This window comes from Stegastes partitus, unplaced genomic scaffold, assembly GCF_000690725.1.
Source record: "Stegastes partitus isolate 25-593 unplaced genomic scaffold, Stegastes_partitus-1.0.2 Scaffold268, whole genome shotgun sequence".
In the NCBI taxonomy this organism is placed as follows: Eukaryota; Metazoa; Chordata; class Actinopteri; family Pomacentridae; genus Stegastes; species Stegastes partitus.
The window spans coordinates 3,227-19,672 of NW_007577999.1; the positions used below are offsets into that span (position 1 = coordinate 3,227).

A 16,446-nucleotide genomic window follows, 5' to 3' on the forward strand; every position below is an offset into this window, starting at 1 on the left:
ATAGTCGGAGCCAGACTGAAACGAGCTACAACCACCGTATCTGACTGTCACAGCCGAAGTTCCTGCAACGCCGTCAGAGTCTCTGCAGCAACACCAAACCAGTAACCAGCTCTTGTGAGATGGTTCGTCGTGACATGTTTGAAATGATCTCTTTTCAAAAAGCAACACAGAGGATGGTGTTGAAAGCTTGGTTTTCACGCTGTCACACGATCGTGGTTGTTTCTCACTTGTTAGCTCAACGTAGCTTCTCTTTCTGACCATCCATCCATCATCTCTACACCTTAATCCTCACTAGGGTCATGGGGGGCTGGAGCCTATCCCAGCTGACTCAGGGTGAAGGCAGGTTCACCTGGACAGGTAACCAGTCTATCACAGGGCTGCACTTAGAGACAGACAACCAAGCACACTCACATTCACACCTACGGACAATTTACAATCACCAATTAACCTCAGCATGTTTCTGTGAGCTGTAGCTGTGAGGCGACGGTGCTAACCACCGAGACACCTGCAGCCCTTTTTCTGAACTATAAACCTAAAAATCCCTTTAAAAGTTTGAAACATCTAAACATGATGTCCATGTTTTGTTCAGTGTACTGGTTTGGTGTTTGCTGGCAGCGGCACTTCTGAAATGAACTGGTTTTGTCTAACTGGTGGTTGTAGAGCTGGTCAGTCCCAGTATGGACTGCAGTGGAAAGTGTGCAGCCCGTACTGGTAGCAGCAGTGAAATGTGGTCTCGTAGTGTCCTGTTGGCCTCATGCTTACTGACTCCTCCATCACTTATCTTTCTGCACGATCCTTTTCAGGTTCCTTCTTTGTCTGGAAACGGTGTGAGAGAACACAGAGCTCTGCGTCTTGTTTACATCAGCATCACCGGTGACCATGTGACACAAAATGATGTCTGTTCTCTCAGCTCAACAATCACTGTGTTGTGGGAATGACCTGGAGGTGTTGTTTTTGTTGTTGTGGATGATGCACGAAGCCTAAAGAGGACATGATATCAAAACAACACATTAAAACGTGGGACTAGAATATCTGAGCAGTGCAAAGGTGCAGGAACAGCAGCATTTGTTTGGTTGGGGATTGTGTTCTGTCGTAATTGCTTTAATTTTTAGATCATATCAGGGAGCTGTAATAGCATCCACAAACACTGATCAGCAAATTTGCATTTCCTCCTCAAAATTAGACTTGATTAAAAATGGATTTTTGCTGCCTGCTGCTTTGGACTGAACATGTATTTCGCCCCGAAACTGAAACGCTCTCTGTTCATTCTCCTTCTCGTCTTCTTTAGACTCATCCAGGCCGGTTTCCGAGGATCATCTGACTCCTGCCCAGTCGACACTTCACCTCGTCCTTCTTAAGCTCAGCTCTGGAGACCTTTAGGTATGAGGTTTGAAACACTTTACAGTTCAGTTCCAAGTCCTCGTAGAGAGTCCACTACAATCCGGCCATCTCCACAACTCGCTGTGGCTTCGTTTTAGGACTTCTGCTCAGCAGTGGCAGCCGGCGTGGCCAGGCTCTCTGGCTTCACGATCTGGTAGGTGATCAAGTATTCTGGGTAGGCCTGAGGACACAGAACACATGAATATAACACAAAATGTTATGATTTCAGCTCTAGAAATCAGACAGAGTATTTAAAAGTTGTCATCATTGAGCCAGAATCCCATAATAACCTTTTAGCATATTGTAATTTCAATGGCTTGAGAGGACATTAGAGTTGTGCACCTCCTCTTGGCTTTGTTTTCAGGCTTTAGAAAATTGTGCTAAGGGAGACTCTGGCCAATATCAGGGTTTTTTCAGAGGTGTCATTCCCATTGGCTGTTCTACAAATGCAGATGTGCGCGCTTGTCTGTTCAGATGGCACAACGCCTGATTCAATGGCAGACAAAAGTTCCAAAATGTGTTATCTGGCAACAGGTGGCTACAAAACAGCCCCAAAAAGAGAATTTATGTCCATTAACAAGAGGGTCTGAAGGACAGCCAGACCTAAAACTGAAGCTACGTCCAGTAACTACTACATCCCGAGTCCCCATTTTAAACAAAATAGCTGCAACAGTTTAACAGACAGTTTGTAGTTATAAAAACATCTGTGTGCGTTTGGGTACACCGACCTGTTCCCCTCTGTAGATGACGTACTCTGCATACGCCAGTCCGTTGACGCTGGGTCGCCCTATAACGGAGTGGTGTCCAGGGGGGGCGTGGGCCATTTTCATCGCACTAAACTGAAGGAATGACTTCCCCAGCGTCACCCGGCAGAACAGCATCTGTCTGCAGAAACACATAAACCAACGCTGTCAACAAAACCCATGTTTGTTTGTTCTTACAGGATACGATGCAGGCGGCGGTCGATGTCAACAAAACAGCCGCTTTTGAATACCAGCGTGCTTCTCAGAAACAGAGATCATCACAGGTAGGTTTTTATTTCTTTTTTTTCCTCTCTCTGCACTGTTGGACGACAGTATGGAGCTACAGGATGGGAAGCAGTTTGCATCTCTTAGTGGTTTAGAACAAACGGGGAGCAGAAGGACTGTCTTTTTTTTATTTTAAAGAACATCCATCCATCCATCCATCAATCATCTCTACACCTTAGTCCTCACCAGGGTTGTGGGGGGTTGGAGTCTATCCCAGCTGACTCAGGGTGAAGGCAGGTTCACCTGGACAGGTAACCAGTCTATCACAGGGCTACACTTAGAGACAGACAACCAAGCACACTCACATTCACACCTACGGACAATTTACAATCACCAATTAACCTCAGCATGTTTCTGGACTGTGGGAGGAAGCCGGAGAACCTGGAGAGAACCCACGCTGCACGGAGAGAACATGGAGACTCCACACAGAAAGTCTCCTCACCAGGATGCGAACCAGCAAACTTCTAGCTATGAGGCGATGGTGCTAACCACTGATCCACCTTGCAGCCCTTTAAAGAACATTCATTTTATTTAAATCGATCTGACGCCTTACCTGTGACACACGTAGCAGGAACGGTCTTTATGTGTAGGACATCCTGTTCCTCCACCAATCCCGTACACGTACTGGTTGCTTTTGGAAGAGTTCTCGGCGAAATAGATGCCAGCGCCAAACATGCCACCGATGTAGGCGTGACGTTCGTCAAAGCCCTTATGGATGATTGCATTGATGAAGGGAGAACCTGGAAGTGGAACAAAATGAATGAATCAACGGAAGACACTGTGGGGACGCCTCCTATATGCACACGTAACACATTTTTGTTTGTCAGCAAACGTCCTCAAATACAAGTTGTTTAGAATATTAAAATAAATAAAAATAAAAAGATGATACGAAGAGTGTTTCTGATGATTCACAAGAATGCAGAGTAGAGTTCCAGCTACAGTTCAAGCGCCCCCTGGGGGATGTGTGCTCTGTGAAACGGAGACGTTAGTACGGTCATCGGTGCCAGACGCACACTTCAGGCATCACAGAAGCTTTCTGGGATTTTCTTATCTACAGTGTGTGGAGTTTAAACAAAGCCGAACCCGACTGCTGTGAAAGGTTGCGTCTGGAGCGAGCCTCGTGGCTGAAATTGAACGGAAGATTAATGAGATTCGTTGAAGCTTAAAGTCAAGCCGTAGGAGTGAAGACGCTGCAGTGCACAGTGGAGTTAATTTCAGAGCACACAAATGGCTGAACCTTGATATGGGAGGCCAGGCTGCATTTACTGCTGTCAACTAATAGGAAGTGACTGAAACTACAGGGACATGTGATCCAGACTTCATTAAGAGGGACTGTGACACCAGGCTGGACTAAATCTGCTCCGTTTTCTGACTCACTTCTCCACTTTGGGATGATCAGGTTGAATGTATTTATACAGTCAAATGGCTATAACATGTAGAGCTCAAACATCAGACAAGCTCAGTCTGTATACGGCGGCTGTACTAGCCTGTTTCACACTCCAGCTTTATGCAAAATAGAGACGTTAATGATTTAATTGATGGTATTTGGTCATGAGGAAGAAGACGCAGGACGCGTATGTCTGCAGTACCGCGTCGCTTCACCAGATGGAGCCTCTTATTGTTTCATGAGAAGTTCCAGGTGTGTTTGCTGACCGCCTGAACGTGTTGCATAAAGCAGGTAGGGCAACATCATACCGCGCACCGTAATACCGGTGTAACGTTAGGGGATGATGCGAAACTGAAATATCGCGATAAAATTTAAGTGAAACGAGCAGTGCCGTTGTGTTCGTCCGGTCTAATGCACCGGGAGCGAGAAGCATGGCGGCGAATGCATCGACCGATACAGTAGGGCTGGACCTGGATATCGGAGTATTAAGTCGTTGTGGTGGAGTCCGGATGGTGATTTTGAGATCCGAATATTTGCCTGCCAACCGTCGCTACCCCCCACCACCGCCGCCACCCGATGGTGGAAACAGAACTGTGACTGCTATCCTAAACTGGCATGAGCAGCCAAGTACTGGCTGTGTGTCCCGCCCACTTCCGCCCCGTCGGCCCAAATATTCACCCATGGACACTATGCATGGTTCTGCTCAGGATCTGTCAGCCCGTTTCCATTTGAAATGACTTTTGATTAAACAAATTGTCAGCAAACAATTTACAACGTATGCACTATTGATTTTGGTACATTACAGCTTTAATGCACATCAAGAACAGCTGCTTGCTAAATGGAAAAGAAATTCTTCTTTTTTTTTATTTGCACCAATAAAGTTGTGCAGTTTTGAAGTATTTTGTCTGGCGTCAGTTATATCGTTATCGCAAATGTTCTCATTTATATCGTGATAAATATTTTTGGCCGTATCACCCTGCCCTAAAAGCAGGCGGACCTTCAGCTGCCAGGTGTCGTGTCGATGGGCTCTGCAGCATTTAGCTGTAACAAAGGTGTCCGGTTTAGCTGGATACGTGGGGCTCATGCTAATGCTAAACCTGGGTTTTCAAATGCTAGAGGGAGATGAGCGTCCGTCAGCAGAGAGAAGGTCTAAGCTGTTCATTTTGCTAATGCTGCTAACGTTCAGGAGCAGCAGGACTCCCTTTACATGCTTCCATCAATACTAAAACTCACATGATGAAGTGTATCGACGACATAAATCCATTTTAGAAGTGCCAGTAAATACTGACAGATTCTTGGACTGATAAAGCTGCAGCAAGAGTATTGGTGAACATCTGTTCCAGCTGAGCAGCTGTTTCCAGCAGCTGGACTATTGTTAGCTACAGTGAACATGTAGATCAGCTGTGGAGACTATTTTGATATCAAACCGCTGTGAAGAGAAGATCACTGACATCACAGGTGATTTATTACAGACGACAGCTGCTCCTTTGTTCAGAGTGATATACTGGATTTTGTCGGGTCAATTGTTGAATAGCCGTTTTAAATCAAGTTCTTATGTTTGTTGTTCTTCATCTGTCCTACAAATTCCTGATTTAACCCAGACAACGTTAGGTTTCAGTGGTTACAGACGGTTTTATCAGCATATGGGATGTGTTTTATTAATGAAGAGTTATTGATTATTGTTAACTCGGCTGACTGTCGGTTAAGGAAATTGTTTAACATTGCATCCTGAATGTGGCTTAATGTTTGGTCTATTTTGTTGGAGTGTTATAGATAGATAGATAGATAGATAGATAGATAGATAGATAGATAGATAGATAGATAGATAGATAGATAGATGCAAAATGTACAATAAGTGTAATATGTCAAGAAAAGTCCTATTATTTAGTATTTATTCCAACATGAAAATCACATCAAACTAATGTCAACAGCAGTGTGCAAACGTGTCGGTCTGTCATAGCAGCTTTTGCAAATAAACAAAACAAAAAAAAAGCAAATTATGATGAAAAAAAACAAATGCATGAAGGTAGTAGGACTTCCCGATCGACGTTCTGTATAACTGAAGGCCAGCATCACAGCCGTCATGCTGTCCTGTTTAATCAGACGTGTTTACGTACCGTGGAAGAGCATGCGCTCGTTGTGGTGGTTGTGATTCTCGTCTGCGATTTCCTTTTGTCTGTGTGCGTATCGTTCCCGTAGCTTCTTGTTCACCACCTTCTGGATCTGCAGAGAGACGAGAGGAGGAATGAAAAGAGACGTCAGGTTTAAAATGGACTGAACCTTCAAGTCCAAACTCCTTATTTTCTGTCCAAAAGAGAGAAACCTGGTGTCGGTAAAGCCTGAGTGTGTGTCAGTGCGTACCTTAATGATGTTGTACCGGCTGAAGACTCCGCCTGCGTTGCCTCCATCGCGGTGTTCTCTGATCGTACTCTGCAGCTGAGGAGGACATTAAGAGACATGTGACAATGACAATTACAACACGTGATGCTTTTGTGGCTTTTCAAGGGGAAATGTGAAAACAGTGATGAAATGCACTTTCCAGATTTTGTCAATCGCACTCCGTAAAGTGTGATTCATGCAGATCTCTGGACGGCGTTAGCATCAGGAGAGCTGCTGATTGCTTTGGCACCCCCGGAGTGTTTTTATATTCAGAGAAAGACGCTGAAGTGAAATCCATCTCTGTTAAGAATCCCAACTAGTTTTCTCATATTTTTAAAAATTCAGTCAAGCTCGCTGTGTGGTTTTCCTGCTATTACAAAAGCCACAGAGTCAGTGATGGAGCAGACCAGCGATCAATCAGCGTAGATACCTTGACGATGCCTGAGGGAAATTTAGAACAATGCAGCTGAAAACGCGAGGCATCAGCAGCGATAAAAACAAGGGCTGCAGCATCTGGATTTACAAAATAACGGCGCCGTGGTGTGGGCAAACTGATTATTGTCCTTTTCAAAATTACTTTATTTACCTTTCCTGCTGTTCAAAAACACAATCCAGACCACATGTCAGCACTTTCACAAGTTCTCAACCAAGACCTACAGTAGAAGTCACCTGTTAAGTGTCTGTTAGCGTCTGACGGCTCTCATTAGTTTCAGCAGCTTCCCACTGATATGAACCGTCTCCTTCAATCACTGCTGCTCAGCCTCACAAGAGTAATACAGTCGGCAGAGCGGTCGCAGGGATACGCCGCCGTCCTGCCCACTGTGGCGACACTTCATGTGATTTTAGCCAGATGGCTGAAATCACTAATAACGCACAGATAAAGCTTCAACCATCATCCCACAGAGAGCTTAAATTACTCGACCAGACTGCTGAAGTGTTTTGCAGGTGGTCAGTTAAAAATAACTGGTCTGGGTTTCTCTGTTTCTGTGTAAAGTCTGTCTGCAGCGTGTTTACGTACTTCCTCCTCCACAGACTGGAACTCCTTGTCGTCCGGCGCCAGGTCGATCAGCACCGTGCCCTGACTGGAGCAGTGGAACGTCAGGTACGGGTTTGCACCTGAAGGCACACATTTTGAAGAATTACTGACGGAACAAATCAAAAAGCATAACTGGTGACACAAACTGTTAAAGCAGCGGTCTCAAACTCGCGGCCCGTGGGCCAATTGAGGCCCACCGGACGATATTTTGTGGTCCTCTACTTGACATCAAAGTTAAACGTTTTTCTCACACGCACCTGCGCGAGTCGTTGCCCTGGACGTTTCATATTTTTTGTCACTTGTGGGCCACCATAGCTCAGGCTCATGACAGCAACACGAATTAGCAACGTTAGCCACTTGAAACGTGATTCGGGAGTGATTACATCCTGTCACCCAGTGCAAATGCATGTTTTTTTCTATGTGTGTGAAAAGCTCTTCTCCACCATGAACTTTAATAAGTCAAAGTACAGGTCCAAGCTTCCTGATGAGCATCTTCAAGCCACTCTAAGGATCTCAGTTGCTTCCTCCCTCGAGCCAGATGTGGCTCAGCTGTAAGAAGAAGCGCTGCCCAGCCTCTGGCAGCAGGGAGTAGGTCAGAGAAGCCTGTGTTCTGAAGAACCTTTCATGTTCAGAATTGTTATTGATGAAGATTGAGAAGACTGGATCAGTTGTACTTTTTTTGGAATACTTGAAACCCTGTTTTGGGGGAATACTCGATGCGGCCCAGCCTCAGCCAGACTCTACGTCCAGAGGGTGAGTTGAGTTTGAGACCCCTGTGTTAAAGGGACGGTTACATTTTTCTGAAGAGGTGTGTTCATATAGTTGGTGTATCACCTACAGCACATGGCGGTTAGCTCGCCTCCAGTTTGGGGAAACAGACAGCAGCACCAGCACAGAAACTAAGCTATTATGGATGGGGTCAGCACTGAAACACATCTTAGCCATCTGAGAACAGCCCAGCTAAGAAAACCAATAACGGTTTAAGTGTATAACATATTTAGAATATTTTCTCCACTTCACCTCGCCGGCAGAGAGCCCTCTCTGGGAAAACCGAAGCTGTTCTACCACTCCACTCCACCGACAAAAACAGTAATTTTACGCAGCAGAAAATGAGAGTTGCTGCTCGACCGCCGCCTCGGTCGACCCACTTGTTGTTGTTATCGGGCGACTTTGGTGGTTTTAAAACAACAAAGTCAGACAATAACAGACCAGCAATATTCTGCAAGGTAAAAACACTGTTTTTGTCGAGGGAGTCTGGTGGAGCTGAGGAGCACAGGGTAACAAAGGATCGTCTAACAGCGAGGTGAAGCGGAGAAAACACTGAATTTATTGTACATCTAAAACAAAGAAGGAGTTCACTGCTGGTCCTTCTGTCCTGACTGTGACCTGCTGTAGGGAAGCATCTCAGTCGATACCTGGCTTTGTTCACACACTGAATATAAAACAGTCACAAAGCCTTTGCGCCTGCACAGTAGCTTAAATCTACATTCTGTCCACTGGCCAGCAGGTGGCGACACTTCTGACTGCAAAAAGAAGTTTAGGAGTCGATGAGAAGTGGACCTCGATGAACATTTTCCTCATGATGTTATCGTCTCAATCGCTAGTTTCAAGTCCCCTTTAACACAACACGATGTTTATTTTGTACATTATGTCCCATTTAGAGCAAAACAGATTGTAAAGTAGGCTGACGCTACCCGTCTGGTTACGTCAAATGACAAACTCAAGGCAGACTTTTCTTTACAGTTGTATGTCTAAGACTATTGTCTACATTTAATTTACAATCTGTGGCTTTGTTATATTTAAGATTAGGGCCTAATTAGCATGTTTAATAATCAACATTGCAGTTACATTCAAATATTGAACTGACGAGTTTGACTTTAAGGTGTGAGATGATCATTTGGGTGTTTTCAGACTGATGTGCAGCAGGTTGACTGTAGAGCACATCTTCACATTATCAAAACAATTAAGTGGAAATGTGACACAATTTAAACGTGATATTAAATATTAATTACACATCAAGGTTGAACATTAGCACCATTCATCCAGTAACTAGCTGTTAAAGCTCAGCAGCGTCTCATCTACACACTAAACTACTGACATCCTATCGACTGTGTTTTTCCCGTGTCGTATGCACTTGAACGCTATGTGTGAGCTTCCTGACCTTGCTGGCCTCCCAGCAGCCTCTCGATGCCCTTGATGAGTTTATGTCTGTGGCCGTAAGCGTTGATGCCGATCTCTTTCAGCTCCTCGTGACCCATGTCTGCCAGAACGTCCAGCGAAATCTGCCCAGAAACAGCAAATGGGGCTTTGTGTTTATGTCAATAAACAGGAAAATAACACCACAGTGTCCATACTTCTAATTATATGTAAAATCTTTGGATGTTTAGTGTGTTTAGCAGTAAAACTCCAAACAAATTTAAACAAAAGAATACATTAAAGAGTCCATTAATAATCATGAGTGTAGTGATCTAAGACAACAGGTCTGACGCATATTCATGAAAAACAAGCAGCACGAAGGAAAGGTCAGCGAACGGATGGCAGTAATCAATCCATTGATATGCAAAGCGATGGCGGTGGAGTCATGAGTTCGTTCAGGGGGAGCACAGATAACTTTCCTCTGCGTGTCACTGAACTCAGATGCAGGTGAAAATCCTCACAACAGAAACCGTCTGTTGGGACTTCAGGGCGACATTCACCAAGAAAAAACATACATAAGCAGAATAGAAACTCATCTGGCGCCAGGAGTTAATATAAAGATGTGTTTCTGTTTGGGAACCACAGCAGAACGGATGTGAGCTTCTACACAAGCCTGAATGAAGTAAAACAGTTTGATGTAATCACCTCAAACGAAGGAGAAGACACATCTGTCTGCTTCTAGCTGATGTTTCTCTGGTGTTCTGTTTAAATGATCACCTGTCTTACTCTGTCCTCTTCTTCCAGCTTTATTAGTTTTGAACGGCTAAGATTTACAAAAACGGCGAGATTAAGAGTCTACAGCCACGGTGGAAACAGCACAATGATGTGATGCTGAGCAGTTATGATGTTTACTATGATCACCGTAGTGCCTACTTCTGCTTGTTAGCATATCTAATTAACACTAAACATGAATTAAGAGTTCAGGCTGAAGGAAACGCCATTAGACGTACAGATACGTAGCCATAAACCAAAGCAGGATACGCAGCAAAAGCAAAGTCAAATTCGATGCAGCTACATGAGAAGTTAAAGGATCACCAGAGGCGTTCCAGTTCGTTCTGAGGGGAACATGGACGTCTGAACCAGTTTTAATGGCAATAGACTTGTGTCAGTGGTGGAGAAAGTAAATTAACAGCTATTGGTACACTTCATGCTGCTAGAATGGATAATAAGGGGGGAAAGTGAAATGAAACTAAAACAAATGAAAAAAAACCACAGTGCTTAAAATAGCTTGTTTGGACCCAAACTGTGTGAGTTTATATCCCTGAAAGAAATAAAGCGCCTCTCTATTGCTTCACACCTTTCACTGTTTCCTCTCTCGCTTGTCTTCTCCCAGACACATAAAGAACTGTGTTTGTGTACCTGTTCCCGCTGGAAGATTTCTCGGAGGTGTTCCAGCCCCAAACTCTTCAAGAACTGGTTGATGGTCATGTCGAGCAGCGCTGCACAGACAAAGAGATGAGATCAGCACAAGTTGGTGTTTGTGTAAACAGCTCCCGATTCAGGACAACTTGTACGCTGGTGTGTGTGCGTTCGTACTTTCTCCCTCCTTCCTGTCCGACCCAGACGCTCCGTCTGCGGTTCCGGTGGCTCCGGCCACCGTGATGTCGCCGAGCGATGTGGTCAGGTTGTCCACGCTGCTGGCTGCTGACAGGCAGGACGGAGATGGAGACGGAGAGATGACCACGCCGGCCGATGCACCGGTACTCACCACCGTCGCACTCACCTGGGAGGGAGAGGGTTTGGTTTAAAGGGTCAGTTAGTAAAACTTTATTGGTGAAACACAAGTTAAATCACCAGTGACATGTCTGACGGATTTTATTTGTATAGCGCAGTTTACAACATATGTCATCACACAGCGCTTAACAAAGTAAGATATAGACCAGGGGTGTCCAGTCCTGGTCCTCGAGGGCCACAGTCCTGCATGTTTTAGATGTTTCCAACACACCTGATTCAAATGATCAGCTCATCATCAAGCTCTGCAGAAGCCTGATAAAGATCCTGATCATTTGAATCAGGTGTGTTGGAAGAGGGACACATCTAGAACATGCAGGACTGTGGCCCTGGAGGACCAGGATTGGACACCCCTGGTACAGACCTTACAAATTTAAACAGAGAACCCAACAATCCAAAGTAGGCTTTGGACTCCTTCTGAGCAAGCGGTTGGTAACAGTGAGAAGAAACCAAAACCCCCCAATGGAGGGGAAAAAAACCTCCGGCAGAACCAGACTCAGGGCAGACGGCCATCTGCCTCGACCAGTTGGGTGAGAGTGGGGATAGGGAGGTGGGGAAAAGGATAGCAGATGGAGAGCAGTAATAGAACGTAACAGTAAATATGAAGGATTTTGGGGGTCGGTGAGGCCAGCGGCTGCAGGTCAGAGACGTGAAGCTCAAGATCCAGAGACGTCCGCAGAGAGAACAAACACAGGACGTTTGAACTTGAACTACAGCGATGACTTCAATCAAAGTTTCCACAGCTTTGCTCTCTCACCTGAGCTGCTGATTTAACAACTTTCTGGACATTTGGGTTGCATTCGTTTCTTACACTTCAGCTGTAACTGTTTCTAGCACTTGCATGTAAATGAACAACTCAACTGTATTTACCTGCTGAGGGTTCAGAGGGTTAAACTGTAATTCCCAAACATGAGCTCACGTACAACGAAATAAACTCGTCTGCAGTCGTTTTCATCAGCAGTTTTACTGCAAATGGCCCCACTTAAATATTCCTTTTCTAATTTCCAGATACGCTCGCTGTTTCTGTTAATAGCAAACACGTATAACGGCCTCCACAGGACATGTTTCATCAGCTAAAAGCTCCACGTCTTCCCCGTGTGTGGAAACTCACCACGGTGGCCTGCGGCTTCAAGCAGCTTGGCAGGGCGTCTGGTGGCATGGCGTCAATCAGCAGCGCTCTGATGTCATCGGCCTGGAACACACAACCGGCGGTCTAATTTATGGTCGGGCTCGAAAACCTGAGTCACTGCTTTGTTGAAGTTTTTCACACAGTAGTTTTTCATACATAAAGTCAGAGGAGCATGTTCATCGATGGAGAAACACACGTTTTTTTTGTCTTTTTTTCAGTTTTATGTCGTTTAGCCATCACACTCTTTACCTTCAGCCAATTAAATCAAAGCCACACATAAGAGCAGCTCAGATTTCAGGATGATTGAATTCAGATACGACACATGAAGGGCTTCCCTTTAAAGCGAGGCTATAACGTTTACCGAACTGTGGCCGCTGCAGCACAAATGACTATTATGGGATGGTGCTAATTGCTACTTCTTTTTTTTTAGCATTAAGCTAAATTGCAAAGCTGTGTGACAATCATACAAGAGAAGACGGGTCATTAAGTCAGTGAACTGACACAGAAACGTGTTATACGGCAATATCCATCTAAAATTAGCTCTCATTAGCGAAGCACAATACGCTGCTGGTCACACCGGATCAGGTTACGCTGCCGCAGCAAATCCACTGTTGAAACGAGCAGCGGCGACTTCTTTGTACAGATTTATCTGGTCATTTGCATGTGGAACAGTTTTCTCTATCATATTCTAAAGGTGACGGCTGAGATGCTTTGAGAAGTGACGCCAAAATTAACCAGCAACTGGAAAAAACAAACAAAAAAAATCTAAAGTTTTCAGCTCAAATCGTCATGATTTTAGATCAAACTCTTTGTTGGATTGTTCGGGTTGTTCTGCTCTGGGAGCGCCGTACCAACACTTCAGTGTGATGGTCTGTAAATGAAGCGTTCTCTGTTAAAGAACTCGTCTTACTTTCCCTGTCAGCGAGTACACGGCGCTAAACAGCAGCTTTTGTGTTTCCTCTAATCTGCAGCAGAACAGCGGACTAATTCGAGCAAGTCTGTGGATGTCAGCAGCAGTGATGTGTTGTTTTCTAGGAAAGACTCTCAGACTGGGACCTACAGTCGAACCAGGAAGGAAGCTTGTTAGGAAACCTCATTAGGGAGCAAGGAGGCGAGACCGTCGAAATTTCTGCAAAGTTTCCTCTGAATAGTCAAATATTAGCATCACCCAAACATCAGTTAAAGCTGATGAGAGCCGTGAGAGTCCTAATGGCAGAAAAGCTAGGATCACCAAGAAAATCCTCTCGTACCGTCGCCAAGTCCAGTGGCGTCTGGCCCTCCTGGTTCTTCATGGTGGGGTCGGCTCCATGGGCCAGCAGCAGGGCGCAGAGCTGAGTCCGGCCTTTCTGGGCCGCTTCGTGGAGGGGAGTGAACGCCCACTTATCGGTGGCGTTCACACACGTGTTGTACTTGATCAGCAGGGCGGCGATGTCCACGTGCTGGACAGAGGAGAGGAAGGAGGAGACAGGAGAGGACAGGTAGGAGGGAGGAGGAGAAGAACCGGGACAGATTTAAAGCCGAGCAGAGGAGAAGAGATGAGAAATGGCATGAGAGCAGTGAGGAGGTGGTTGGGCGAGTGAGAGACAACAGCAATGAAAGCATTTAACAAGAGCAAATGTGTGAAGTGTTGGTGAATGAGCGCGACAAAATCGTGATCAGAGAAAAAGAAGGAGAATGTGGGCTTCTCTGTAACAGAAACTGAATTATTAACTCCATCGTGGTTCTTGTTTTCCCACCGGTCCTTCGTCTCCTTCTTTTCCTGCTCGTCTCCCTCGTCGTCTGACTCCAACTCGTGTTTTAGCGTCAAACATAACGCGGCTTGTTTTGGAGTCGCAGGCGGAGACGCTGCTGGAGTGCGTGTCGAGCTCATCAAGCTTTCATACCGACACGTGTTTCATGACTCTTTCAGGAGCAGAACGCTGACGAGCTACGAGACACTCGACCGAGGACTCCCGCTGAAGGTAAAGTCACATACATGCACTTCTCCAAGAGTGGAAATAAATGAGGTCCCTACAGTCCCGTATCATAAACATAATATGAGAAATCTGCACTTTTTTACTGGACTGTGACCATTTTTCTAATTCAGCTCCTCCTGCAGAACGTAATTAGCCGTAGTGAACTTCACGAGATTCTCCTGAGAGACGTCAGACTCGGCAGGAAACCAACGTACAACAGTGGAAAAAAGAAACCTAGTGGGTCTGGTTCTCCTGAATGATTTAATTGATGCATCATTTAGTCTATAAAATGTCAATAATGATAAATAACAACAGGACTGAGTTTAGAGTTCCTGCAGTTCAGAATTTAAGGAAAATCTTCACATTTTAGCTTCGAAAGCTAACAAGTAATTCCATTTTAATAATTAAAATAGTTGATTAGTGAAAGTTTTTATATTTTATTTATACTTTTGCTGTAGACGAGTTGTTTCCTAAAATACATCTGAACAAATATCTAACATTTCGGAGCAGATCTCAGAACCCAGAGTCAGCAGCGTGAGTGTCTTACCCCGTACGAAGCAGCGTTGTGTAACGGTATCAGCCCTCCTTTGTCCTGCGCGTTCACGTCAGCTCCGTGTTCCAACAGATACTCGGCTACCTCCAGGTTGTTGTAGCCGGCTGGAGAGACCACAGAGGAATCAGAGCAGGACGGGAGGAAGGACGAGGGAGGAGAGACGAGGCGTGGAGGAAGAGAAACAAAGAGCCAGTCAGGTAACGGGAGGAGGAAGTAACGCTGAAGACAGAGAACGTCAGCCTGCATCAGCTGCAGCGTGACAACGCGCATAATCATCCTTTCCTTTTACAAGAGAGCAGATCAAGGCAGAGGGAGCGTGGGTGTGTGTCTGAGTGGTCAGATCTTTGAAGAAAAGAGAAATCACAGACCTGGAAAGTGTTTTTCAGCAGTTTCTTAACTTTTAAAGTGGCAAAACATTTTCCAATTAAGACTGAACACTTCATCGTCATATAGAAACGCGGTCTGATCGAGTTCTAGCGTGATTGGGTTCATGTTGTTTACTCTGATTACAGCTGTAAGGTTTCTTTTTTTTTATCAGACAATGAGTGTTTTTTAGATAGGAGCTGTTTTAACCTTTGACATGTTTCGACTGTCACTTCCTCAGAAACGTCACTGACATCTGTGGTGACGCGTCTTCATCAGCTGCTGGTTTCCTGGAGGTGTGACCCACCAGGCAACCTGTCAGATTTACCCGACGGGCCACGCCTCCCGGTGGTCTGTGCAGGAGAGCGTCCCATGTGTGGGGCAGCATGATGCCCCCTCATCACGGTTCATGGTGTCTTTGACTCAAAGATCATCACAACGGAGAGCAACAAGTTTAAATGTTGGATCAAGGAGACCACAGAAATCAGGAGGCGAGCCAAAGACACAATGAGCCATGATGAGGGGGCATCATGCTGCCCCACACATGGGACGCTCTCTTGCAGATGCCACCAGGCAGCAGGAGGCGTGGCCCGTCGGGTAAATCTGACAGACCGCCAGGTGGATCACACCTCCTCCAGGAAACCAGCAGCTGATGAAGACACATCACCACCGACGTCAGTGACGTTTCTGAGGAAGACTGAAGCGACAGTCGCAACAGGTCAAAGGTAAAAACAGCTCCTAACTGAAAAACACTCATTGTCTGATAAAAAAAGAAAGCTTATACCTGATGAAGTTCTGTATAAGTACAGAGTCTAAATATAGACGTTAAAAAGTCAGCAAGAAATGAGACGCATCAGTTTCATCACCAGGAACATATGAAGGACTAAAGGGAAGTAAAGATACAAACACTGGATCAGAACCTGGACGTGAGATTCATGCTGCCGTCACGTGTCACAAAATTTCATGAAAATGAAGACAAACAAATTAAAAACGTCTAATCATTGACCTTTCCTGCTGACATTTGAGTGACCTACAGCAGTCAGACGACAGCGCCGCCGCTGATGTTCGCCACCAAACTAAATGTGAGTAAACGCTCCCGTGCACTTCTTCCATTTGTTCTCTTTTGTGTTCAGAGTTTGCAGAACAGTCTGCGGTTTGCACAGAAAGACGAGTGTGTTAATGTAAATTTATGGATGATTATATCAGCATGAATCTCATTAGGCCTTTGTGTGTGTTTGTGTTTATGCCCGTGAGGTGCGATGGCAAGATGGTGCATCGGTTTTTATCCCCGAAACCGATGTCACGGTGA

The 16,446-nt window shown here is 45.3% G+C and overlaps 1 protein-coding gene across 1 annotated transcript in view; it reads right to left on the bottom strand.

Moving 5' to 3' along the window:
- Positions 1 to 453: 453 nt before the first annotated feature.
- LOC103357689 (tankyrase-1) overlaps positions 454 to 16,446 on the bottom strand; it is a 102,132-nt gene continuing 86,139 nt past the window's right edge. The window contains exons 18-29 of the mRNA XM_008282356.1: positions 14,769 to 14,878; positions 13,517 to 13,705; positions 12,249 to 12,329; positions 10,943 to 11,129; positions 10,766 to 10,845; positions 9,372 to 9,492; positions 7,193 to 7,290; positions 6,157 to 6,231; positions 5,913 to 6,018; positions 2,962 to 3,148; positions 2,109 to 2,265; positions 454 to 1,561 (exon numbers count right to left, since the gene is read on the bottom strand). Of these exons, the coding sequence (XP_008280578.1) occupies positions 1,475 to 1,561; positions 2,109 to 2,265; positions 2,962 to 3,148; positions 5,913 to 6,018; positions 6,157 to 6,231; positions 7,193 to 7,290; positions 9,372 to 9,492; positions 10,766 to 10,845; positions 10,943 to 11,129; positions 12,249 to 12,329; positions 13,517 to 13,705; positions 14,769 to 14,878 (1,478 nt within the window). The 3' untranslated portion in view covers positions 454 to 1,474. The remainder of the gene's footprint in view (positions 1,562 to 2,108; positions 2,266 to 2,961; positions 3,149 to 5,912; positions 6,019 to 6,156; positions 6,232 to 7,192; positions 7,291 to 9,371; positions 9,493 to 10,765; positions 10,846 to 10,942; positions 11,130 to 12,248; positions 12,330 to 13,516; positions 13,706 to 14,768; positions 14,879 to 16,446) is intronic.